The sequence below is a fragment of the Nerophis lumbriciformis genome, linkage group LG17 (assembly GCF_033978685.3).
Source record: "Nerophis lumbriciformis linkage group LG17, RoL_Nlum_v2.1, whole genome shotgun sequence".
NCBI classification, from domain to species: domain Eukaryota; kingdom Metazoa; phylum Chordata; class Actinopteri; order Syngnathiformes; family Syngnathidae; genus Nerophis; species Nerophis lumbriciformis.
Genome location: NC_084564.2, coordinates 27,212,501 through 27,240,244, shown reverse-complemented (window position 1 = coordinate 27,240,244; position 27,744 = coordinate 27,212,501). Strand labels below are relative to the sequence as shown.

Genomic DNA, 27,744 nt, shown 5'->3' with positions numbered 1-27,744 from the left:
TAGTATTTAAACCAGGGGTCACCAACCTTTTTGAAACCAAGAGCTACTTCTTGGGTACTGACTAATGCGAAGGGCTACCAGTTTGATACACACTTAAATAAATTGCCAGAAATAGCCAATTTGCTCAAGTTACCTTTAACTCTATGTTATTATTAATAATTTATGATACTTATCTTTGTGGAAACACTGATCATCTTAATGATTTCTCACAATAAATATATATAGAAACAGATAAATATCAATATGAACTACACTAGGTCAGAGTTCATTTATATTAAACACAAAAAACACTTTACATTTTAAGTGTTTATATATATATATATGTATATATATATATATATTGTCATTTGTATGTTACATGTAAGTGTGATTTAAACAAGAATAGCTAAATAAATACATCTATATATATGAAAAAATGGGTATTTCTGTCTGTCATTCCGTCGTGCATTTTTTTTCCTTTTACGGAAGGTTTTTTGTAGAGAATAAATGATGAAAAAAACACTTAATTGAATGGTTTAAAAGAGGAAAACACACGAAAAAAATGAAAATTAAATTTTGAAACATAGTTTATCTTCAATCTCGACTCTATAAAATTCAAAATTCAACCGAAAAAAATAAGAAAAAAACTAGCTAATTCGAATCTTTTTAAAAAAATTAAAAAAAGAATTTATGGAACATCATTAGTAATTTTTCCTGATTAAGATTAATTTTAGAATTTTGATGACATGTTTTAAATAGGTTAAAATCCAATCTGCACTTTGTTAGAATATATAACAAATTGGACCAAGCTATATTTCTAACAAAGACAAATCATTATTTCTTCTAGATTTTCCAGAACAACATTTTTTAAAGAAATTCAAAAGTCTTAAATTTGATTCTACAGATTCTCTAGATTTTCCAGAATAATTTATTTGAATTTTAATCATAATAAATTTGAAGAAATATTTCACAAATATTCTTCATCGAAAAAACAGAAGCTAAAATAAGAATCAAATTAAAATGTATTTATTATTCTTTACAATAAAAAATAAAAAATGTACTTGAACATTGATTTAAATTTGTCAGGAAAGAAGAGGAAGGAATTTAAAAGGTAAAAAGGTATATGTGTTTAAAAATCCTAAAATCATTTTTAAGGTTGTATTTTTTCTCTAAAATTGTCTTTCTGAAAGTTAAAAGAAGCAAAGTAAAAAAATAAATAAAGTTAAAGTTAAAGTTAAAGTACCAATGATTGTCACACACACACTAGGTGTGGCGAGATTATTCTCTGCATTTGACCCATCACCCTTGATCACCCCCTGGGAGGTGAGGGGAGCAGTGGGCAGCAGCGGTGGCCGCGCCCGGGAATCATTTTGGTGATTTAACCCCCAATTCCAACCCTTGATGCTGAGTGCCAAGCAGGGAGGTAATGGGTCCCATTTTTATAGTCTTTGGTATGACTTGGCCGGGGTTTGAACTCACAACCTACCGATCTCAGGGCGGACACTCTAACCACTAGGCCACTGAGTATGTATTTAATGTATTTAAACAAGTGAAGACCAAGTCTTTAAAATATTTTCTTGGATTTTCAAATTCTATTTGAGTTTTGTCTCTCTTAGAATTAAAAATGTCGAGCAAAGCAAGACCAGCTTGCTAGTAAATAAATCAAATTTAAAAAATAGAGGCAGCTCACTGGTAAGTGCTGCTATTTGAGCAATTTTTTTTAATTTAATTTTATTTATTTTTTTTAGCTATTTTTAGAACACGCCAGCGGGCGACTCATCTGGTCTTTACGGGCGACCTGGTGCCCGCGGGCACCGCGTTGGTGACCCGATTTAAACCAAAGCAGGCACATGTAAGGGGGAAGTAAGAAGTGTGAAGGGGGCATCATGTGTACATCATCCTCTAGCACGTTTTTTCTGCGCTAATACAAGTCAAGTCCGGCTTTATTTGTATAGCACATTAAAAAAAACTTACGTTGACCGAAGTGCTGCACAGTGCAGAGAAACTTAACAGCACTGCCCACGCTCTCGACATCTAAATGTTCTTTTTTTTCCAAGTTATGATTTTACTGCATCAACTAACAAGGGAGTCAACAGTTCCCTGTTCTTTTAAATGTTTTTTTTTTCATCAAGTTCTCACTCGCAGCGTGAGGAAGTTCACATTGTATAATAACGGACAGAAAGCTCGGTTGCTAGAGCGGCCGTACCAGCAACTTGAGGGGTCCTGGTTCGATCCCCATCTCCTAGTCATGTTCGTTGTGTCCTTGAGCAAAGACACTTCACCCTTGCTCCTGATGGGTCCTTGCATGGCAGCTCAGTGGGTGAATGTTAACGTTAAAGTAAAGTACCAATGATAGTCACACGCACACTAGGTGTGGCAAAATGATTCTCTGCATTTGACCCATCACCCTTGATCACCCCCTGGGAAGTGAGGGGAGCAGTGAGCAGCTGCGGTGGCCACGCCCGGGAATCATTTTTGGTGATTTAACCCCCAATTCCAACCCTTGATGCTGAGTGCCAAGCAGGGAGGTAATGGGTCCCATTTTTATAGTGTTTGGTATGACTCGGCCGGGGTTCAAACTCACAACCTACCCATCTCAGGGTGGACACTCTAACCACTAGGCCACTGAGTAGGTGTGTGTACAAATGGGTGAATGTGGAAATAGGGTCAAAGCGCTTCGAGTACCTTGAAGGTAGAAAAGCGCTATACTAGTATAACCCATTTACAATTTTGTATTGCATCATTGCATGTCATCTCAATTGTAGCTGTCATGCAATTACGCACTCTGGTGGCTGGGAGTGGTATCGGGATAACATTGTCTGATTGGGCTCCAAGCAGCAGATAAGGGCTAGCAGGGTAAAAATAGAATATATAAAATAATGTCATTTCAGAGAGATTTTACTTAATCCACCCATCCATTTTCTACCGCTTGTCGTAATGCTGAATGCAATTCTATAAATGCTATAATCAATAATAATATATGCCTACCATCCACCGTCAGCTCAATGTAGTGCTCCCCTGTAAAGGTGTCATCCGTGATGGATATCTCCACTTCGTAGGCCCCTTCGTCCGACAGCTGCAAGTTGTGAAGCAACAGCGAGCCATTCTCGAACACCAGGATGCGGTTGCGGTACTCTGGCCGCAGGTTTCCGATGATGTCGGTGCCGATGGACTGCACCACGGTGACGGGTTTGATTTTGTCCTTCTTCAGCTGCCACTTGATGACCGGCTTGTCTGTGCTGCTGCTGGTGTAGCTGACGGACAGGAGGGCCTCTTTGCCTACGACGCCCCTCACCACTTGGGTTTGGGTGGTCACGTTGACCCCCGACACCTCGCCTGCAGCAACAATGAAGGTTGCATGAGAGGTTAAAGGGGAACATTATCACAATTTCAGAAGGGTTAAAACCATTAAAAATCAGTTCCCAGTGGTTTATTTTATTTTCGACGTTTTTTTCAAAATTTTACCCATCACGCAATATCCCTAAAAAAAGCTTCAAAGGGCCTGATTTTAACCATCGTTATATACACCCGTCCATTTTCCTGTGACGTCACATAGTGATGCCGATACAAACAAACATGGCGGTTAGAACAGCAAGTTTATAGCGACATTAACTCGGATTCAGACTCGGATTTCAGCGGCTTAAGTGATTCAACAGATTACGCATGTATTGAAACGGATGGTTGTAGTGTGGAGGCAGGTAGCGAAAACGAAATTGAAGAAGAAACTGAAGCTATTGAGCCATATCGGTTTGAACCGTATGCAAGCGAAACCGACGAAAACGACACGGCAGCCAGCGACACGGGACAAAGCGAGGACGAATTCGGCGATCGCCTTCTAACCAACGATTGGTATGTGTTTGTTTGACATTAAAGGAAACTAACAACTATGAACTAGGTTTACAGCTTATGAAATACATTTGGCAACAACATGCACTTTGAGAGTGCAGACAGCCCAATTTTCATCAATTAATATATTCTGTAGACATACCCTCATCCGCTCTCTTTTCCTGGGGGTCTGGCGGCAGATTTCTTTGACTTTATCGTTGGAAATGCATCTGCTTTGAGTGTCGCAGGATATCCACACATTCTTGCCATCTCTGTCGTAGCATAGCTTTCGTCGGTAAAGTGTGCGGAACAAACGTCCAATTTCTTGCCACTTTCGCATCTTTGGGCCACTGGTGCAACTTGAATCCGTCCCTGTTCGTGTTGTTACACCCTCCGACAACACACCGACGAGGCATGATGTCTCCAAGGTACGGAAAACAGTCGAAAAAACGGAAAATAACAGAGCTGATTTGACTCGGTGTTTGTAATGTGTTTGAGAAAACGGCGGATTGCTTCCCGATGTGACGCCACGTTGTGACATCATCGCTCCGAGAGCGAATAATAGAAAGGCGTTTAATTAGCCAAAATTCACCCATTTAGAGTTCGGAAATCGGTTAAAAAAAATATGGTCTTTTTTCTGCAACATCAAGGTATATATTGACGCTTACATAGGTCTGGTGATAATGTTCCCCTTTAAGGGAGTAATACATTTTTTTTTGGCCCCCAGATCCTATTCTTTTTCTTAATACAAAATAAAGTTGTAATATTAGCACTATTAAACACTACTTAAATAGTACAATAACATTGCAATAACAAAAAAAGTACCATATTTTCCGAACCATAGGGCGCACCGGACTATAAGGCGTACTGCCGATGAGCGGGTCTCGTCAGGTCTATTTTCATACAAAAGGTGCACCGGATTATAAGGCCCATTAAAGGGGTCATACTTATTTATTTTTTTTGTAAATGGAAAACACTTGTAATGTTGGTTCTTTGGTCAAAATGTTGCACGGATGATGTTTTACAGATCATCTTCAAGCCGCTTTCTGACTGTCACTTCAGGATGCAGAGTTTTTTATTTACGTGGCTCACCTTCGTGCAAGGACGGGAGTGGAAAAAGTGTCAAAAGATGGAGCTAACTGTTTTAATGACATTCAAACTTTACTTAAATTAATAATAGAGCAGCATCTCCTCATCCGTAGCTCACTAGTGCAATATCAACGCCGGAAATGTGTCCGTGAAAAACCGTCCGACCGCAACTCTCTAATAACTAAAGTTACTTGGGTGAATAATATAAACTCACTACACCGGTATGTTTTAGCGCTTTCATGGCAAGTTTACTGACAGATATAAGTAAGAACTTTACACTACTTTATATTAGAAATGGCAACAGCGGAGGATGAATATCCCATAACAAGAAGATAGAGAAAGAGAAGAGGCTTATCGTCACAGAAATTTTCAGGACTTATGCAGATCCCAAATACAGATCAGCAGGTACCAGAAGGTAAGAAAAGTTGCTTTCGCATAATATTGCGAAACAAAACGCCAGATATGTCTTACCTTACACACACAACATAATAATACTTGTATGTTGAAGCACAGTACAATCCATCAAGCGGTGCGGCTTCATAGCTTACCAAAGTCATACTAAAACGTTTTGATAGATTTTTGAGCACCGTGGGTAATGTTCTATATTTTCAATGGAACATATCAAATGTTGGTGTTGTTAACTTAAGTAATATTGCAGTCTACACGTATCTCTTATGTGTGACTGCCAACATATTGGCAGTCACACATAATTTCACAATGTACTAAATAAAATTGCTTTGAGGTCGGTAAGCACAACCAAATTTATTCCGTACATTAGGCGCACCGGGTTATAAGGCGCACTGTCCAGTTTTGAGAAAATGAAAGGATTTTAAGTGTGCCTTATAGTCCGAGAAATACGGTAATAATTTCAAACATACACAGGACAAACTCTCTTAATAGTTGTACTAATAAAAATCAATAACAATTTAATTAAATATGTTTGTATTTTTTAACGCTGTCAAAACTTTGAGAGTACGACTTTTCTGACATGCTACTTTTTGCAGATTTTAATAACCTCCGATAGATGTGTTACAAAAATGTACATAAAACCTTGAGGAAAAACACATCAACATTTGGTCCAAATCATGAAGGAAAATTGGAATTATTACCTATTTTTGCTTCCGCCATCCCATTCACTGCCGTTGTGTCCTTGGGAAAGACACTTTACCCACCTGCTCCCAGTGCCACCCACACTGGTTTAAATGTAACTTAGATATTGGGTTTCACAATGTAAAGCGCTTGAGTCACTGGAGAGAAGCGCTATATAAATATAAATCACTTCACTTCAAATCACTTCACTTTATGCCAAATTCCTTAAATAACCCTGCATACAAATACTTCCCTGCATTATTACATTATTATTATTATTCATTCCTAAATGTTGGAGAAATGTAATGTGTCTAAAAAATTGTAGTTCCCGTCATCTTGTCATGGTGGCGCGTTGCGATTGTCAGCGTGACGCCAGGATGCAGAGACAGCAAGTGATGTGCAGGTGAGATGGAATAGCAGGCAAGAAAAACAACCAACACATGTTGTGCATGAACTCAGGTGGACAATACATTCACTGTGGCATACGGGAAACAATGAACCAGCAACGTCAAAAGGGTGCTTGCTGGGCATAAAACGCCTCCTAATTGGTCTTCCCGGCATGTGAGTCTAATCACCAGGCCGGTACAGGTCTAAACAATGAGTCCTCCAACAGGAAGTCAGAAACAAGCGAGGAAGGAGCGTTGACACAAACAAACACTAAACACAGGAAGAATCTAACAAAACCAAAATAGTCAAGTAGGATCATGACACATTTTACCTTATGAACGAATGCAGGGGTCTCAAACTCAATTTAACTGGGGGCTGCTGAACGTTAAGTCTGGGATGCACCAAGTATTCATTTGAGAATCAAGTTTTAACCTTTTGACTAAATTTGTTAACTAATTATATCAGCAGCTATAGTGGCATAACAAATATAACATTGAAAATGAAACGTTTATGTTTTGACACTGTTGAGTTTCCCAGAACGTAGTCAGGGACACTACAGCTTGCTTACAGCTGTCATGTCTGTGTGATCATGTTTTGTTTAAGTTATGTTCTGCTTGTTTTTTGGACTCTTTTTAGTTCCTGCTTTTTCACTCCCTTGTCTTGTTTCCATGGTTAACCATTAGTTTCACCTGTTCCACGTTTGGACTCATTGTGCACTCTTGTTTGTTTTGTCACCATAGCAACCCATTAGTTTTCACCTGTCCTCACGACTCACGCACCTGTCTTTAATCATGTCTTCACTATTTAAGCCTGTAGTTGCCAGGCAGTCAGCCTGGCGACATCACACTCCTGACACTCTGTTTCATGTCCATCGTTCATGCTGCGCCTTTCGTCCGCAAGCAAGTTATTGTTTATTAAGGCCATAGTTAGCAAGTTTTGTTTCCTGTCCATAGTTTACGCCAAAGTGGTAGTTTTGTTTTTCATAGCCAAGTTTTGTACCTCTGCTGTGAGCGCCTTTTGTTTGTTCCTTTTTTTTGAGTGTTAATATTAAATATGTATTTACCTTCACGCCATGTCTGGTCCAAATCATTTGCACCACGGGAAAACAAACTACGCCAAAGTCCTAGTCTTGACAACAGCTTTCTCACTGGCACTCATCGAGGGCGGACACTCTCCTGCTTGCTTCTTTGTCTTGTCTTGTCTTAACTTTCTTTTTGCACTGCTCAACCAAATCAAAACATTGGCACTAGTTAACTGTCCTCAACAAAATTGACAAGATCTTAGGTTTGGGGAAACCTTCTTGTCGTGACAGAGCGGTTGTTGCTGAACACACGACAGACTCTTGGGAGAAAAAGGAGTGCTGCGTGCCTGGCGACCCCTCCAGTCGAGGACGTGAAGATATCCACCTATTCGGAATAATGACAAGAGGACATCTGCTGACTGGAGTAAGCGTTGCTCTGGTTTGTCGACAAATTGGAAGTTGCTGGCAGTCTTCAAAGTACCCCAAAGCTGCCACAAATGATTGGAGGATGCGGTAAGAACTGTGGACACTCTTGTGATTTGGATCACATCGGACTGTCTGCCCTGCAGGATGAATTTGAGGACCAGTCATAGACAATTTAGAGTGAAAAGCAAATGTTATTTTCACTCGCATACAAAACATTCTAACTTGGATTATTTCCCTGGTTTCGAGACAATGCTTGCTGTACATATCCTACCAAGTCAGTCCTGCACTGTTCCAATGTCCATTTCTCTGATGATGCAATTGTTGATGACTGAAGTGTTGATATCAACCAAACCTAACTCCACCCCTCCACATCCCAGATTGTAAATAATTCAATGTATATGTGATGGGACACAAGTAGAGGATTTTATTTATGTGTCATTGCCATGTATGTTTTTAGAGTGTTTTTATTGTTGTGGATTTTAATTGCATGTTTTTATTGCTGTGGAATTTGAATGTATTTTTAGTTACATGTTTTTACGCTTTGTGGATTTTGATTGTATTTTTAATTGCATGTTTTTACTCCTTGTGGACTTTGCTGGCATTTTAAGACTTGCCCCTTTTAGCTTGTTGCCCCTGACAACCAAAGTGCCCAATCAAACTGCACCTGAGATCAGACGCACCTGTGGAGCATTAGGACTGTACACATTTAAAAGGGAAGCATCCAACAGGCTTCAGAGGAAGGAAGAGTGACCGAGGGAAGAGCGACGGAAGGAGGAGGAAGCGACCGGAAAGTATCGACAGGCTTTGCCAAGAGCGTCCGGGTGGACGCCTGCAGGTTGGGAAGGAATCCAGGACTACACAGCAGACCCCGCAAGCTACCAGAGTGAACCCCAAGAAGCCCACAACACGCAGCGGCAGAGGAAACTCTGCCTCCGAAGTAAGTGTCGTGGATTGTGGATATGTGGGGGTGATCAAACTGCCTTTGGCTGTGGGCTTGCGGGCTCGTGCGTTGTACGCTGGCTGTGTGGTCCTGTGGGCAGGAGCGACCGGGACCCAGAGACCTGCGGTGACTCCCGGGAGCGACCAATAGGCGTAGCGGGACGGGACGGGTACGGCCACGTAGGTCCCGCGAGTGACCGGCGACTGGCGAGGAGAGTGGGCGTACCCAATACTTCGACGCGGAACTACAGCAGGGGCAGGGGAAACCCTGCCTTGCGTGTAAGTGTGGCGTCAGCCCGGAGAGCGTCTCCGTGTTTTTAAAGTATTTCATCCCCGTGGCCTGCCTCCGTTTCAATTCTGTGTGCAGAAGGACGCCGTGGAAGTGGGTGGAGCCAGGACGCTGACCCACTACGCCTGTCGCGGCTGTACCCTCACCATAATATTGGTATTTTTAGTATAGACAACTGGACGGTTTTAATCTATATTGTAATAAATTGTAAATGAGCATCATTATCTTTCCTTATTTTGGGACGGTTGCTCTCACTTCATTGGGTTCTTAATATTTATATTGTTTTTTAACAAAATGTTATTAGATTTTAATATCCCACCACTCGGGTCCATCACATAGTTAGGTCCATAAATATTTGGACATTGACACAATTTTCAGTATTCCAGCTCTGTACAACACCACAATGGATTTGAAATGAAACAATCAAGATCTGCTTTAAGTGCAGACTTTGAGCTTTAATTTGAGGGTATTTACATCCAAATCAGGTGAACAGTGTAGGAATTACAACACATTTTATATGTGCCTTCCACTTTTTAAGGGACCAAAAGTAATTGGACAATTGGCTACTCAGCTGTTCCATGGCCACGTTTGTGTTATTCCCTTGTTTTTTTTTTCATTTATTTCATTTACAAAGACCAGATAAAAGGCCTAGATGGCATTTCAAGTGTGGTGTATTCATTTGGAATCTGGGGAGGTCATCTCTCAATATGAAGTCCAAAGAGCTGTCACTATCAGTGAAGCAAGCCATCATTAGGCTGAAAAATCAAAACAAAGCCATCAGATAGATAGCAAAAACATTAGGTGTGGCCAAATCAATTGTTTGGTACATTCTTAAAAAGAGAGAACACACTGCTGAGCTCAGCAACACCAAAAAACCTGGAAGACCACAGAAAACAAGTGTGGTGGATGACAGAAAAATCCTTTCCCTTGTCAAGAAAAAGCCCTTCACAACAGTTGGCCAGATGAAGAAAAGTCTCCAGGAGGTAGGTGTATCTGTGTCCAAGTCAACAATTAAGAGACGACTTCTCCAGAGGAAATAGAGAGGGTTCATCACAAGGTGTAAACCATTGGTGAGCCTCAAAAACAGGAAGGCCAGATTAGAGTTTGCCAAGAAACATCTAAAAGAGCCTGTGCAGTTCTGGAACAACATCTTATGGACAGATGAGACCAAGATCAACTTGTAGCAGAATGATGGAAAGAGAAGAGTATGGAGGAGGGAAGGAACTGCTGAAGATCCAAAGCATAGCACCTCATCAGTGAAGCATGGTGGTGGTAGTGGCATGCATGGCTGCCAGTAGAACTGGATCTCTTATATTTATTGATGATGTGACAGCTGACAGTAGCAGCAGAATGAATTCTGAAGTGTTTGGGGCAATATTATCTGCTCATATTCAGCCAAATGCTTCAAAACTCATTGGACGGCGCTTCACAATGCAGATGGACAATGACCCCAAGCATACTGCGAAAGCAACCAAAGAGTTTTTTAAGGCAAATAAGTGGAATGTCCTGCAATGGCCAAGTCAATCACATGACCTGAATCCCATTGAGCATGAATTTCCCTTGCTGAAGACAAAACTGAAGGGAAAATGCCCAAAGAACAAGCAGGAAGTGAAGACAGCTGCAGCAGAGGCCCGGCAAAGCATCACCAGGGACCAAACCCTGCGTCTGGTGATGTCTATGGGTTCCACACTTCAGGCTGTCATTGACTGCAAAGGATTTGCAACAAAGTATTAAAAAATGACAATTTTATTTATGATTATATTAGTTTGTCCAATTACTTTTGGTCCCTTAAAAAGTGGAAGGCACATATAAAATGTGTTGTAATTCCTACACCGTTCACCTGATTTGGATGTAAATACCCTCAAATTAAAGCTCAAAGTCTGCACTTAAAGCAGATCTTGACTGTTTCATTTCAAATCCATTGTGGTGTTGTACAGACCTGGAATACTGAAAATTGTGTCAATGTCCAAATATTTATGGACCTAACTGTATATACTCTGATGATTATCTTGTGTGATGACTGTATTATGATGATAGTATATATCTGTATCATGAATCAATTTAAGTGGACTTATTCGGGTGTTACCATTTAGTGGTCAATTGTACGGAATATGTACTGCACTGTGCAATCTACTAATAAAAGTTTCAATCAATCAATCAATCAATCAATCAATCAAAAACGCTCCCGAAGGACAGTGCGGCGAAGACACAACAAACTCCCTTCTTGTCTCTTATGGACACACACCTGTTGTTGTTGACTTTTGGACTGACTGGCAAGAACACCAAGGCCGCGGAACAGACACGTGGCAGGCTAACACACACACACATGCATCCACAAAAAATTTACGCCACACACACACATACCCCACGCCACATCCAACGCCCTTGAAGCGAATCCTTTAGTGCCTGAAGAGCTGCAGCCTGCCGCCGTAACCCCCACTCCCTCCACTCTGTCGCAAGTCTCGAGATGTATGTTGTAATATGTATATGTACTTTGCTATGGAGGTTTTTTCCCACTCCAGACTGGGCCCCCTTAGGAGCCTTTTCCCATCTTTCAAGGGCCGCCTTGTGGCGACCCATCAGCGTTCCTGATCTGTAACCCTGTACACTGTTTGTCTAATCTTGAATGGGTTTGTGCTGAAAAAAAAGTTTTGTTGTACTTGTGCAATGACAATAAAGACCTACCTACCTACCTTAAAGGAAGTTGCAGTTTTTCAATGTGTTTTCATTTTTGTGTCTGGTGTAAGGATGTATTGACAAACGGTATTTATGATACATTGGGGTAGAACTCCCCAGGGTTAGTAATACCATTTTAAATGAAAACTCTTGTAAAACCATGATTGATAACCACACTTTGATACTCTGAAAAACCGGGAAGGACTAGGTCACAAGCTAACTTAAATGCTAACACAAATACAAGAGACATTAATGTCTTTCCCCATTAAGAAACAACATACCCCAATCTAAACTAATTTCGTTTTGTTTCTAGAACGTCTGGTATCCATTATCGGAAGGGGGGCTACTGTCAGGTTTGTCACTGACAGTTTAGTTATGTTTTGGTTTTTCCTCTGTTTGTCTTTATTTCCTGTCAGCGCTCTTATTTTGATTGTTTCCTGCTTTTCTACCTGAGCGCTGTTTCCCCTCAGCTGCGGCTGATTGGCTCCTGGCCACACCTGGTGTCAATCAGCCGGCTGCTATTTAAACCTGCTTTGCCCTCCAGTCAGTGCTGGAGTATTGTCATTGTCGCTGTCGTTGTAGCTGTAAGCTGCATGCTGTGGACTGTTTGCTGTTTTACTTTTTGCTGGTTCCTGTCTCCAGTTTGCCTGTTCCTGGTTCCTGGTTTGTGTTTTTGCCTTATTTTGGACATTAAAATAAGTTTTCCTGCACCAAGCCTGCCGTCTCTGCATCTTGGGGTCCGTCACCAACACCTTGTGACATCATTAGGGGTTTACCACAATATATACATTTTGTTTGAATGTACATTTATTCCCAACTACTAAATGTATCGAATACAAATTGCGAGTCGGCCTGAGAAAAAAGTATGGTGTTCATGGCTGTCAGTAACCTCTGCCTCGTACAATCTCACACGCCGGGAGCAAAAGCAGTCCAAGAGAAGCAACTAACAATTTGCAGTGATGTTGTCGTTATGATAGGCTGTACATCAAGAGTCTCAAGTTATTAACTTGCGGGGCCACACAAAGTACTCACTTCAGAATCTTGTTTCAACGCAAATTCCTCTTCGGAATGCCGAATGTTTATTGTGCTGTATTTTTGGAATTGCACTGTTATTGTAATTAGTGTCTAGTGGGATTCAAGATTGCCATAATATATGTAACTATTAGCCACACATGGTGCACAGGCCACAGTTATTATTATTATTAGCCTTTATTTAACCAGGTAAAATCCCATTGAGATCAAAGATCTCTTTTCCAAGGGAGACCTGGCCAAGAGGGCAGCAGCAAGGTTACATTAAAAACAGTAAACAAATACATAAAACATCACATTTAAAAAATTAAAACTTGCCTACCTAGTTATGAATTAGAGGGTCACCAAATATGGGCCTGCAGGCCACGAGTTTGAGACCCCTGCTATACATTCCATGAAAGCTAATGTCTGTAGCTAAACTTTGCCAAGTCCCTATCATTAGCTGACAAGACATAACTAATGTGTGTGCATGTGAGTTATGTGGGGCATGGTTATGTGCTCGAAGCTGGAAGAGGGCGGCATACAGTATAATGCTTACAACACTTCGTAAAGTTATCGCCCTCGAGGCAGCCGAATAAAGGTTGCAAAGAGCTGATGGAACCAATTCCCTATCCCCCAAAATCAAACACGGTACAGTCCAACTGTCTTATACAGTAAGTGTTATTGTGTTCTAGGTTGTACTGTATACCGATACTAGTATAGTAGCGCAATACTCCCCCCCGTCACTGCTGGTGTTTTAGGAGCAGGGGAGCATGTTCGGCAGCGCACAATCACAGAGTACTTACAAACAGACACGGTGTGTAGACAGAAAAGGGAGGATGGACGCATTTTGGCTTAAAAACTAACAATAAAGGTGAATTTATAACACTGAAACGCCCTCAGGAAGAGGTGCTTTAAGACATGGCTAGCTAGCTAGCGGCTAAAGTCCAGCCCCAGTCTGCAGTGTTTTAGCTACTTCTAAATCACTAATCCTTGTCTCCATGGCGACAAATAAAGTATGTTTCTTACAAGTATCATCCCTGCAGGACGAGGAATAGCTAAACATGCTTCACTACACACAAGGCACGGCATCAAAATGTAAACAAACACATTTGTGGATCTTCACCTGACATCCACTGTAATGATACCAAGTACAAGAGTGTATCTAGTCGATACTACTATGATTACATCGATATTTTTTAGAATCACAATTTTTTTCCCCGTTTTTAAAAAAAATTGATGTTATGTTTAAAAACTCAAGAAATATGTCCCTGGACACATGAGGACTTTGAATATGACCAATGTATGATCCTGTAACTACTTGGTATCGGATTGATACCCAAATTTGTGGTATCATCCAAAACTAATGTAAAGTATCAAACAACAGAAGAATAAGTGATTATTACATTTGAACAGAAGTGTAGATAGAACATGTTAAAAGCTAAAGTAGGCAGATATTAACAGTAAATGGACAAGTACATTAATTATTCATTTTTTACCACTTGTCCTTAATAATGTTGACAAAATAATAGAATGGAAAATGACACAATATGTTACTGCATATGTCAGCAGACTAAATTAGGAGTCTTTGTTTGTTTACTTACTAATAAAAGACAAGTTGTTTTGTATGTTCACTATTTTATTCAAGAACAAACTTGCAATAAGAAACATATGTTTAATGTACCCTAAGATTTTTTGTTAAAATAAAGCCAATAATGTACTTTTTTGTGGTCCCCTTTATTTAGAAAATTATCCAAAAGTACCGAAAAGTATCGGAATACACTTTGGTACCGGTACCAAAATATTGGTATCGGGACAACACTATTGTCATCCATGAACCAGGAAGTGGTCTATTGATGTGCAGAAACTTAAAAATAAATAAAAATGCACAAATTTCTAACTTCTGTTCTGAGGGATTTAATTTCTCATTTTGCTGTGGAAACTAAATGGATCAACTCTTTCTCCAGCATGCAACAAAAAATGGAACGGTCCTGTTGTTTTTGGTAAATGAGGAAGCAGCCTGCTAGCTAACATGATTAGAAAAACCAAAACAAATATGGCCGTTTTGTTTTTGAGACATGATGGAACCATTCTTCACCCCCTCCCCCCCAACTGTTTCCAAAGTGCTGCACAAAAATAATAAAAACAAGATTCAAATACTATCCTTAGCTCCACCAATGACTGAATAAAAACAAAATTAGGGATGTCCGATAATGGCTTTTTGCCGATAACCGATATTGACCAAACCCTTAATTACCGATACCGATATATACAGTCGTGGAATTAATTTTTAAAAATAAAATAAAAAATAAAAATAAGATAAATAAATTAAAAACATTTTATTGAATAAAAAAGAAAGTAAAACAATATAAAAACAGTTACATTGAAACTAGTAATTAATGAAAATGAGTAAAATTAACTGTTAAAGGTTAGTACTATTAGTGGACCAGCAGCACGCACAATCATGTGTGCTTACGGACTGTATCCCTTGCAGACTGTATTGATATATATTGATATATAATGTAGGAACCAGAATATTAATAACAGAAAGAAACAACCCTTTTGTGTGAATGAGTGTGAATGAGTGTAAATGGGGGAGGGAGGTTTTTTGGGTTGGTGTACTAATTGTAAGTGTATCTTGTGTTTTTTATGTTGATTTAATAAAAAAAAACCAAAAAAAAACCACACTGATAATTAAAAAACGATACCGATAATTTCCGATATTACATTTTAAAGCATTTATCGGCCGATAATATTGTCTCTAAACAAAATAAATATAAAAACAATATACAAATAAATATGATTAAAAACTATTTTAAAGGGTAAAACCAATTAAAACAATAAATATAAATACAAATGTAAAATCACAGAGGACCACACAACTCACGTAGTGTTAAAAGCCAGAGAATAAAAGTGGGTCTTAAGACGAGACTTAAAACACTCCACTGTGGGAGCAGTTGGAACATGGAGGGGCAGAATGTTCAAGAGCTTAGGGCCGACCACAGAGAAGGCCCTGTCTCCCCTGGTTTTAAGTCTCGTCTTGGGCACCACGAGCTGGAGCTGGCTCTCGGACCTCAGAGGAGTGTCAATTTGGACCATGTCCGAGATAAACTGAGGTGCCAGTCCATGCAAAGCTTTAAAACCAAACAGCAACATTTTAAAATCAATTTTAAAATGAACAGGGAGTCAAGAATTGGGGTTATATGCTTGCGTTTCCAGTCCTGCTGCCGCGTTCTGGACTAACTGCAACCGGGAGAGAGCTTTTTGGCCAATGCCAGCATAAAGTGCATTGCAGTAGTCCAGGCCACTTGAAATAAAAGCATGCACGACTTGTTCAACTAGGTTAAAAGATAAAAACGTTTTTACTTTTGCTAAAAGACGAAGATGATAAAAACACGATTTTAAAATGCCATTGACTTGTTTGTGTCATGTCTGTGTGATCATGTTTTGTTTTAGTCATGTTCGGTTTTGTTTTTGGACTTTTTGTGCACTTTTGTTGTTTTGTCACCATAGCAACCATTCGTTTTCACCTGTCACGTCACGCACCTGTTTCACGTTTTGAGTCACGCACCTGCTTTCACTAATCATGTCTATAGTATTTAAGTTCATTGTTTTCAGTTCGTCGTTCTGGCGACATCCCGCATTTATGCTCTTCATACCCGTCATAATCTGTTTACCTCTGCGCACTTCATGCCACGTCCAAGTAAGTTTTTGTTTATTAATGCCACAGTTAGTGTTTTTGTTTCATTGTTCATAGTTTCTGCCTTTGTGTAAGTTTTGTGTTTATAGCCAAGTTTTGTACCTCCACTGTGAGCGCCTTTTGTTTGTTTCTTTTTTTTGAGTGTTAAAATTAAATATGTCTTCACCTTCACGCCATGTCTGGTCCAAATCATTTGCACCACGGGAGAACAAACCACGCCATAGTCCAAGTCCTGACAGTTTGTCAAGTTTAAAATCACTGTCTATAGTCATTCCAAGGCTGGTGACTTTGCAATGGTCCCAAGTCAGTGACCAAAAACTAAAATTTCCGTTTTTCCCTCATTCATTATTAAAAAAATTCTGGGCTAACCAAGCCTTGACGTCGCATAGACAGTTGAGAAGGGGTGTCAGGGGGCCGTGGCCTTTTGAAATCGGCATATGAAACCAGGATGTGGCCTGAAAAATTGGCATTGAAGCTGAATTGCGTGGGTGTTTCTTTGTCAACAGCAATACAAGTCTTCTTGACCTTTTCATACTATCAGCATACTACTTGATGCAAGCTCTCAAACTCGACAAAAGTCACCTATAAAAGGACACTCACCCGAGTTCAACCTCGCAGCATTGCTTCCACTAGGAGAGGCCATTATTCGCTCTAGCTCTCTTTGTTAATTTTCCCTTTCATGCTGACTTAATGAGTCCAAATTCTTTGCATTGGTGCGTTACGCAGCCATCAGCGGGCCCACTGTGCACTCTGCACGTAAACGGAACAGAAGAAAATTGCACCCACATTGTGCTCACAATTGCCTGCTCAATTTTCATCCCTAATCCGCCTCTCAGTGACTGCAGGACGTCCTCCTGACCCCTCTTAGTGAACATGTTTAATACTAATTTTGATTTGTCTGCATCCCACTAAGCACTAGATAGAGACACACATTTTATGCTTTGTTGCAGAACCCTGTCTGGGTAACAAACCAAGCTTCCCTGTGGAGGTTGCTGCCCAAAAATTGGTTGTTGGCCAGCTTTGGGGCATCCCACTGTTATGCATCATGGCCAGAGCGAGCAAGACTGGAGGGAAAGTGAGAGAGAAGTAAGAGAGAGAGAGAGAGATATATTGTGCACTGTTGACTAATTCTTTGCAGCCAGGCAGTTAGCAGGGCATCGCCTCCTCGCTATGGTGACCATTTTGGCCGCCTGACAAAGGGTTGTCAAGGCAATAAGACAAAGGGCAGGACTGTTGGAGCTAACTTGAAAAGAGCGAGAGAAAGTGGGAACCAGAAAAAGTCTTTGTCACTGGTGAAGTTGGAGATAGGCACTGGATCGCTGAGGCTAAGTTCAAAGTTAGGCCCTTCACAACATTTGCTGTAATAGAAACACACTCGTTGTAATAAAAAAAAATAATTTACAAATAGGGGAAATTGAGAAATTTGGTTCCTGGGACCGTACAGACCATATTAGCCTCTGTGGAAGGGAAAGTGACTTCATCATGCCTCAATCAGCAGGCAAATTATATATATACAGTGTATATATAGCGAGAGAGATATAGTCAAGGTTTCTGTGGTTTATCCGTTATACAGTGCTCAATACCGGGGTAGAGCGGCTTCATAACTATCTGACTTCATCACAGTCAGATTTACAAACATATGAACCCTAAAGAGAATCTTATTCAACATTTGATTGGCAGCAGTTAACGGGTTATGTTTAAAAGCTCATACCAGCATTCTTCCCTGCTTGGCACTCAGCATCAAGGGTTGGAATTGGGGGTTAAATCACCAAAAATGATTCCCGGGTGCGGCACCGCTGCTGCCCACTGCTCCCCTCACCTCCCAGGGGGTGAGCAAGGGGATGGGTCAAATGCAGAGGACAAAATTCACCACACCTAGTGTGTGTGTGACAATCATTGCTACTTTAACTTTACACATACAAACTGTAGCACACAAAAAAGCAAATTTAATAAAAAAAAACTTTATTATGGTCTTACCTTTACTTCTAAATGAAGTCCATGCGCTGCTCCTTTTGAACAAAAGCATCGATAACTTGTTTATAGAAGTCTTCCTTATCTTTCTTCAGTTTTAAGTCTCTCTGTCTCGATGGAGATCTTCCTTTAATTATTACCTCCTGCTTCGATTGAAAGTTCAGTTTAGAAAACTGTTTTATTTTAGATATGGAATCCTCCATGTTAAAAGTTCAGGCGAGTGGAAAAAATAAACGATCGCTGCTAACTGTTGCTGCTTGTTGTCACTTCTTCTGCAGCCGAGTAGTCGCAAGAATGATCTCTGGGATCACTAGCGCCCTCTACCACCAGGAGGCGGGATTACTGCGAGCCTCACACAGTGTGTCTTCGCAGCAGTTTTATGATTGCTCAGCACAAGAAATACATTACACACATACAGTTGTTGACAAAATACACTGTACATTATATACCTCAGCTAACTAAACTATGGAAATGTATAATATAGTTCATATAGCAATACGGTCTCACTGCACAGCAGGCCAGCAGTTAGCCGAGTCATTGCGCAATCCATGGAGAGGCACAACTGAGTGACGTGCCTCAACTGGCTGCTGTCTCACCGCAAGTCTCTTCTCAGTATTTGAATGGCAAATGTGAAAATTCAACGATTTTGAATAAAAATAATATAAAACTGGTGAAGTTAAATGGAAAATAAATTTATAGTATAATCACTGGATACATATAACAATTTAATTATTTTTTTTCTTTTTACATTTTTTTTCTTTCCATGATGGCACGTGAGGCCCCGCCTCACCTGCCTCCCCTGACTGCACGTCACTGATTATATATATACATATATATCTGACCAGAGCTCAGAAAATCTGCAAAGACTCCTCCCACACCCACCAAGGACTGTTTTCACTGCTGAACTCTAGAAAGAGGTTCCGCAGCCTCCGAAGCAGAATCTCCAGGTTCTGTAACAGCTTCTTCCCTCAAGCCGTAAGACTCTTGAACGCATCATAATTATCCCCTCAACTCCCCCCAAAATGGATTAACTCGCTGGAATAAAAAAGACAATATAACATACATCCATAAACGTGGATGCATATGCAAAAGTGCAATATATTTATCTGTACAGTAACCTATTTACCTATGAGCTAATGCAACAAAATGTCGTTCTTATCTGTACTGTGAAGTTCAACTTTGAATGACAATAAAAAGGAAGTCTAAGTCTAAGTCTTTACATTGTAGATTGTCACTGAGGGCATCAAAACTATGAATGAACACATGTGGAGTTATGTACTTAACAAAAAAAGGTGAAATAACTGAAAACAGGTTTTATATTTTAGTTTCTTCAAAATAGCCAGCCTTTGCTCTGATTACTGCTTTGCAAACTCTTGGCATTCTCTTGATGAGCTTCAAGAGGTAGTCACCTGAACGGGTTTTCACTTCACAGGTGTCATAGTTTTGATGCCTTCAGTGACAATCTACAATAGTCATGAAAATGAAGAAAACGCATTGAAATGAGAAGGGGTGTCCAAACGTTTGGCCTGTACTGTATATATATATATATATATATATATATATATATATATATATATATATATATATATATATATATCGGGGCATCTTAATTGTGTGTTTTAGTTTAAAAGTCACTTTCTGGTTCATGAAGGATGACAAAACAACGGGACTATACTATTGTCACTTCAGAAAACAGGGGAATGATTCCAATGGGAGTACTGGAACAACAATTTGGGGAGCTATATTCCTTTAACGCAGGGGTCGGCAACCCAAAATGTTGAAAGAGCCATATTTGACCATATTGGAGCCGCTAAAAAATAAAAGCCTTATATAAGTTTTATAATGAAGGCAACATGTGATGCAAGTGTCTATATTAGCTATATTAGCCTACTATCAAAGGCTGGCGCACATCTTTGTTGACAGAAATGTTGTATTTTAATTTTTATTCTACACATCGGAAATCATTAGTAAAAAACGGAGGCTTCTCACAGGATGAGATAACATCTAGAAATTGCTGGCTCAGAATGGCCAAAGGTATAGATGTGTGTGTCCAAGTTAAAGGAAACGTCAGGCTGTCTTCTTCTAAAGGATTTATTGCAATATTTGCAAGCTGGGTAACGTTTGCTGTGATCTGGAACAACATGGCACACAAATAACTATCAGAAATGCAGCCAATATTACATACAGATAATGTGTCATGACACATGCAAATATAAATTAGATACAAAGAGGATATAATTAAAGGATATTATATGAGCTCATATATACCTACAAACGAGGCATAATGATGCAATATGTGCATACTGCAAATCAATAATTTCAATAAAGCTCACCTTTGTGCATTCACGCACAGCATAAAACATTTGGTGGACAAAACGAGACAAAAATGAAGTGGCATAAAACACGTGGCAGCATCGGAGAAAGTTGTACATGTAAACAAACTACGATGAGTTTAAGGATCGCCGAAATTAGTAGGACAAAATGGTGCTTGCCAAATACTATCATCAGTGAAGCATATATAACATCAACAGTGGGATTTCTAACAATTAGGAAGGTTTGTGTCATGTTTGTTCTCCTACAGAAAATATATTAAAACAAAAAATATGTTTTTTTCTTCATCCATCTCTGAAAGAGGTCCAGACAGCCACTGGGGTGGTGCTAAAGAGACGCACGCTGCTCTGGAGCCACGGGTTGCTGACCCCCGCTCTAACGTCATATTTGTATTTACTCGTTTGCAGACTACTTTCTGGGTCACACACGACAACGTACAGCAATGGTATGGAACTGTATCATTTTATATAGTGGGGCCAGGGGAACGATGGTATCATTACTCTGACAGCAAAACCGAAACTTAAATTATTCTAATAAAAAGTGAACACAATTTTAGAGGGTAATAATTACATTACTTAGTTTGTTGACTACTTCCTGGTGTATGGAAGACGACATCACAACAGGAATGTACCATTGTTTTTCTGAAGCATTGAGAACGATTCAATAGTGATTTTAACACCAAAAAAAAGAAAAATCTTAAAGGGAAATTATCACAATTTCAGAATTGTTAAAACCATTAAAAATCAGTTCGCAGTGGCTTATTATATTTTTCGAAGTTTTTTTCAAAATTTTACCCATCACGCAATATCCCTAAAAAAAGCTTGAAAGTGCCTGATTTTAACCACCCGTCCATTTTCCTGTGACGTCACATAGTGATGCCAACACAAACAAACATGGCGGATAGAACAGCAATGTATAGCAACATTAGCTCGGATTCAGACTCGGATTTCAGCGGCTTAAGCGATTCAACAGATTGCGAATGTATTGAAACGGATGGTTGTAGTGTGGAGACAGGTAGCGAAAACGAAATTGAAGAAGAAACTGAAGCTATTGAGCTATATCGGTTTGAACCGTATGCAAGCGAAACCAACGAAAACGACACGACAGCCAGCGACACGGGAGAAAGCGAGGACGAATTCGGCGATCGCCTTCTAACCAACGATTGGTATGTGTTTGTTTGGCATTAAAGGAAACTAACAACTATGAACTAGGTTTACAGCATATGAAATACATTTGGCAACAACATGCACTTTGAGAGTGCAGACCAATTTTCATCAATTAATATATTCTGGAGACATACCCTCATGTCAGCAGGCCAGGGAAGCTAGGGTCGATATTCTTCTCTTGATCATCTTCGGGACGGTGTGAGCCAAGACATCCAGGGGGGTTTAGCTCGCTCGTCTGCGGGAACAAACTGCCGCCATTGCTTGCCGTGCTACCGAGGTCCTTTGTCCCTGAATTGCTCACACACTCCGGCAGATTCAATGGGGGTCTGGTGGCAGATTTCTTTGACTTTATCGTTGGAAATGCATCTGCTTTGAGTGTCGCAGGATATCCACACATTCTTGCCATCTCTGTCGTAGCATAACTTTCGTCGGTAAAGTGTGCGGAACAAACGTCCAATTTCTTGCCACTTTCGCATCTTTGGGCCACTGGTGAAACTTGAATCTGTCCCTGTTCGTGTTGTTACACCCTCCGACAACACACCGACGAGGCATGATGTCTCCAAGGTACGGAAAACAGTCGAAAAAAACGGAAAATAACAGAGCTGATTTGACTCGGTGTTTGAGAAAATGGCGGATTGCTTCCCGATGCGACGTCACATTGTGATGTCATCGTTCCGAGAGCGAATATTAGAAAGGCGTTTAATTCGCCAAAATTCACCTATTTAGAGTTCGGAAATCAGTTAAAAAAATATATGGTCTTTTTTCTGAAACATCAAGGTATATATTGACGCTTACATAGGTCTGGTGATAATGTTCCCCTTTAAATTTCTCTTAACAAAAATAAAGGAAAATCAAGGAACACCTTGCAAGTTAAGGGATACTTCCTGGTTGACTCAAAGAGCAAAGAGAGAGTCTGAATCCCTCTTACAAAAAATGGAAAAATTGTGTAGTGTCATATTTGTTCATTTGCAGACTACTTCCTGGTTCAAGAAGAATGACATTTAGCAACAGGAACATACCATTTTGATTATAGTGCAGGTGGAAACCATTCCAACGTAACTGAAAGAGAATAGACAACATTGGAATCCCACTTACTAAAGTGAAGAAAAAAGGAAAGTGTCATTTTTGTTCATTTGTAGACTACTTCTTGGTTCATGAAGAATGACAGACAACAGGAACGTACCATTTTTGATTATGGACAGAGGGAAACAATTCCAACAGGACTCAGAGAGCAACGAGAGACTGAATCCTTCAGAATTTGTTGAAATGACTAGTTGGTGCAATCCCTGGGGACTCTGCATGGCAGGGGCGTCCTCCTCCCTGAGCCAGGCTTGTACCTGACCGCATACCTAAATGAGGCTAGGTGACACTGCTGGGAGGCTTTTCCACCATTGGGACACATCTTCAGTTGTGTGCCCCAGCGTCACGGGGTGTTTTGGCCCGGCTGACCACAAGACACCCTCTGCCGAGGAAGGGCCCACCCCAGGGTGATCAAATCCCTGGGTGTGTGCGTCCCATTAGGTGTTAGCCTTAGCAGCCCAGCTGGTGTCACTCCTCCTCAACCACAATCAATGGCTCGTCCTCTCTGCTGTGTTGGCCAGCTCTTTAATGGCCTGTCTGTCTGTGAGCCTGCCCCCTGACTCCAACCTCCCGAAAGAGCTTTGCTGTTGTGCTTGCTACAAAGCCCCTACAGCCCACCTCCACTGGGCGCACCCTTACCCTCCAGCCTCTGTCCTCTGCCTCAACTGCAAGGTTGGAGTACCGCAGCTTCTTGCGTTCATACGCTTCTTCGATGGCATCCTCCCACGGAACTGTCAGTTCAATGATATAGACAATATGGCAGGTTTCAGACCATAGGACGAGGTCTGGACGCGGGGTGGTCGTTGCGATCGCCGGGGGGAAAATGAGCCTCTGATCTAAGTCGACTCGCATCTGCCAGTCCCTGGCTGCATTCAATGGGCTTAGATCTTACAAAAGTGTAAAAAATTGGAGCGTCATATTTGTTCATTTTCAGAGTACGGCCTGGTTCACGAAGAATGACCATTTTGGATTATAGTGCAGGAGTAAACCACTCCAACGTGACTGAAAGAGCATATAGAACATTGGAATCCCATTACAAAAGTGGAACAATTGTGGCGCGTCATATTTGTGGATTTACAAATAACTTCCTGACAGGAAGGATGGTCTGAGGGAAGAAGCTGTTAAAGGACCTGGAAGTTCTGCTACGGAGGCTGCGGAAACGCTTTCTAGAGTCCAGCAGTGAAAACAGTCCTTAATGGGGGTGGGAGGAGTCTCTGCAGATTTTCTGAGCCCTGGTCAGGCAGCTGCTTTTTACGATCTACCGGATAGGAGAAATCTCAGATTATTTTTTTTTAACATTTACGATTATTCCCCCTACTTTTTTAAAGAAACCAATGAATACATTTGATCAAAAACTAGTACTTTGAAATGACACTACATCTTACTCTTAGCAAAATTCTATTTTGAATAATGTTGTTCTTTTTAGACCAGATAAAAAATGTCCTTTTTATGAAAAAAATGTCAAAGAACTAAATACAATACAGACCCAGGGCCGCAAGGTGCGTTTGAAGTGTCGGTGATCAATGTGTCCTGCAATTTACATTCGTTTTCGCAGCAAGCTGCGTTCTTCATTGACGCACGAGTCGAGTGATCCACAACTAGCGTTGTCCCGATACCAATATTTTCGTACCGGTACCAAAATTATTTTGATACTTTTTGGTACTTTTCTAAATAAAGGGGACCACAAAAAATTGCATTATTGGCTTTATTTTAACAAAAAATCTTACGGTACATTAAATATATGTTTCTTATTGCAAGTTTGTCCTTAAATAAAATAGTGACCATACAAGACAACTTGTCTTTTAGTAGTGAGTAAACAAACAAAGGCTCCTAATTTAGTCTGCTGATGTATGCAGTAACATATTGTGTCATTTTCCATTCTATGATTTTGTCAAAATTATTAAGGACAAGTGATAGAAAATTAATTATTAATCTACTTGTTCATTTACTGTTAATATCTGCTTACTTTCTCTTTTAACATGTTCTATCTACACTTCTAAAAATCACTTATTCTTCTGTTGTTTGAATACGTTACATTAGTTTTGGATGATACCACAAATTTAGGTATCAATCCGATACCAAGTAGTTACAGGATCATACAATGGTCATATTCAAAGTCCTCATGTGTCCAGGGACATATATCCTGAGTTTATAAACATAATATATATTTTTTTTTAAACGAAAGAAGATGTTGTGATTCCAAAAAATATCGACGTAATCATAGTACTATCCACTAGATACGCTACTGTACTTGGTATTATCACAGTACTTACGGTACTTTTGAGAGGCGGTATAGTACCGAATATGATTCATTAGTATCGCGGTACTATACTAATACCGGTATACCGTACAACCCTATCCACTACTAAGAGTTGTTCGGTCCTGAATAAAATACTCTCCAACATTGGGATTAATAATGTGCAAACTTAAAACTTCTGTCTTGTATGCAAATAAATGATAAAGTGAAACATTAAGAGGACTATAGTGTCAGTAGGTGGATAAAGGCAGGCTTTTTCATTCACACATGCAGAACGACTGCTTTATTGATCGTTCTCCACTGTGCTTCTTTCTCAATATACAAAACCCAAAACCAGTGAAGTTGGCACGTTGTGTAAATCGTAAATAAAAACAAAATACAATAATTTGCAAATCCTTTTCAACCTATATTCAATTGAATAGACTGCAAAGACAAGCTACTTAACGTTCGAACTGAGAAACTTAATTTTGTTTTGCAAATAATCAATAACTTAGAATTTAATGGCAGCAACACATTGCAAAAAAGTTGTCACAGCGGCATTTTTACCACTGTGTTACATGGCCTTTCCTTTTAACAACACTCAGTAAACGTTTGGGAACTGAGGAGACACATTTTTGAAGATTTTTAGATGGAATTATTTCCCATTCTTGCTTGATGTACAGCTTAAGTTGTTCAACAGTCCTGGGTCTCCATTGTCGTATTTTACACTTCATAATGCGCCACACATTTTCAATGGGAGACAGGTCTGGACTACAGGCAGGCCAGTCTAGTACCTACACTCTATTACTATGAAGCCACGCTGTTGTAACACTTGCCGAATGTGGCTTCTCATTGTCTTGCTGAAATAAGCAGGGGCGTCCATGAAAAAGACGTTGCTTGGATGGCAAAATATGTTGCTCCAAAACCTGTATGTACCTTTCAGCATTAATGGTGCCTTCACAGATGTGTAAGTTACCCATGTCTTGGGCACTAATACACCCCCATACCATCACAGATGCTGGCTTTTCAACTTTGTGCCTATAATAGTCCGGATGGTTATTTTTCTCTTTGGTCCGGAGGACACAACGTCCACAGTTTCCAAAAACAATTTGAAATGTGGACTCGTGGTGACAGTGGTTTTCTGAAGTGTTCCTGAGCCCATGTGGTGATATCCTTTTCACACTGATGTCGCTTTTTGATGCAGTACCGTACTGAGGGATCCAAGGTCACGGGCATGCCGCTTACGTGCAGTGATTTCTCCAGATTCTCTGAACCTTTTGATGATATTACGGACCGGAGATGGTGAAATCCCTAAATTGCTTGCAATAGCTGGTTGAGAAATGGTGTTCTTAAACAATTTGCTCACGCATTTCTTGACAAAGTGGTGACCCTCGCCCTATCCTTGTTTGTAAATGACTGAGCATTTCATGGAAGCTGCTTCTCTACCCAATCATGGCGATATTGCCATATTTTTGCTGAAAGGATTTAGTAGAGAACATCGACGATAAAGTTCGCAACTTTTGGTCGCTGATAAAAAAGCCTTGCCTGTACCGGAAGTAGCAGACGAGTAGCGTGACGTCACAGGTTGTGGAGCTCCTCACATCTGCACATTGTTTACAATCATGGCCACCAGCAACGAGAGCGATTCGGACCGAGAAAGCGACAATTTCCCCATTAATTTGAGCGAGGATGAAAGATTCGTAGATGAGGAAAGTGAGAGTGAAGGACTAGAGGGCAGTGGGAGCGATTCAGATAGGGAAGATGCTGTGAGAGGCGGGTGGGACCTGATATTCTGCTGGGAATGACTAAAACAGTAAATAAACACAAGACATATATATACTCTATTAGCCACAACACCACCAGGCTTATATTTAATATGCCACAAATTAATCCCGCATAACAAACACCTCTCCCCTCCCGTCCATATAACCTGCCAATACAACTCAAACACCTGCACAACACACTCAATCCCACAGCCCAAAGTACCGTTCACCTCCCCAAAGTTCATACAGCACATATATTTCCCCAAAGTCCCCAAAGTTATGTACGTGACATGCACATAGCGGCACGCACGTACGGGCAAGCGATCAAATGTTTGGAAGCCGCAGCTGCATGCGTACTCACGGTACCGTGTCTGCGTATCCAACTCAAAGTCCTCCTTGTAAGAGTCTCTGTTGTCCCAGTTCTCCACAGGCCAATGGTAACGCTTGACTGTCATCTTCCGGGAATGTAAACAATGAAACACCGGCTGTGTTTGTGTTGCTGCAGTCGGCCGCAATACACCGCTTCCCACCTACAGCTTTCTTCTTTGCTGTCTCCATTGTTCATTGAACAAATTGCAAAAGATTCACCAACACAGATATCCAGAATACTGTGGAATTTTGCGATGAAAACAGACGACTTAATAGCTGGCCACCATGCTGTCCCAAAATGTCCTCCACAATCCGTGACGTCACACGCTGACGTCATCATACCGAGACGTTTTCAGCACGATATTTCGCGCAAAATTTAAAATTGCACTTTAGTAAGCTA

At 40.4% G+C, this 27,744-nt stretch overlaps 1 protein-coding gene across 2 annotated transcripts in view; it reads right to left on the bottom strand.

Moving 5' to 3' along the window:
* Positions 1–27,744, bottom strand: part of hepacama (hepatic and glial cell adhesion molecule a) — a 61,252-nt gene that overhangs the window by 22,261 nt on the left and 11,247 nt on the right. For both annotated transcript variants that reach the window (XM_061972104.1, XM_061972105.1), the window contains one exon: positions 2,968–3,315. In XM_061972104.1, coding sequence (XP_061828088.1) covers positions 2,968–3,315 — 348 coding nt within the window. The remainder of the gene's footprint in view (positions 1–2,967; positions 3,316–27,744) is intronic.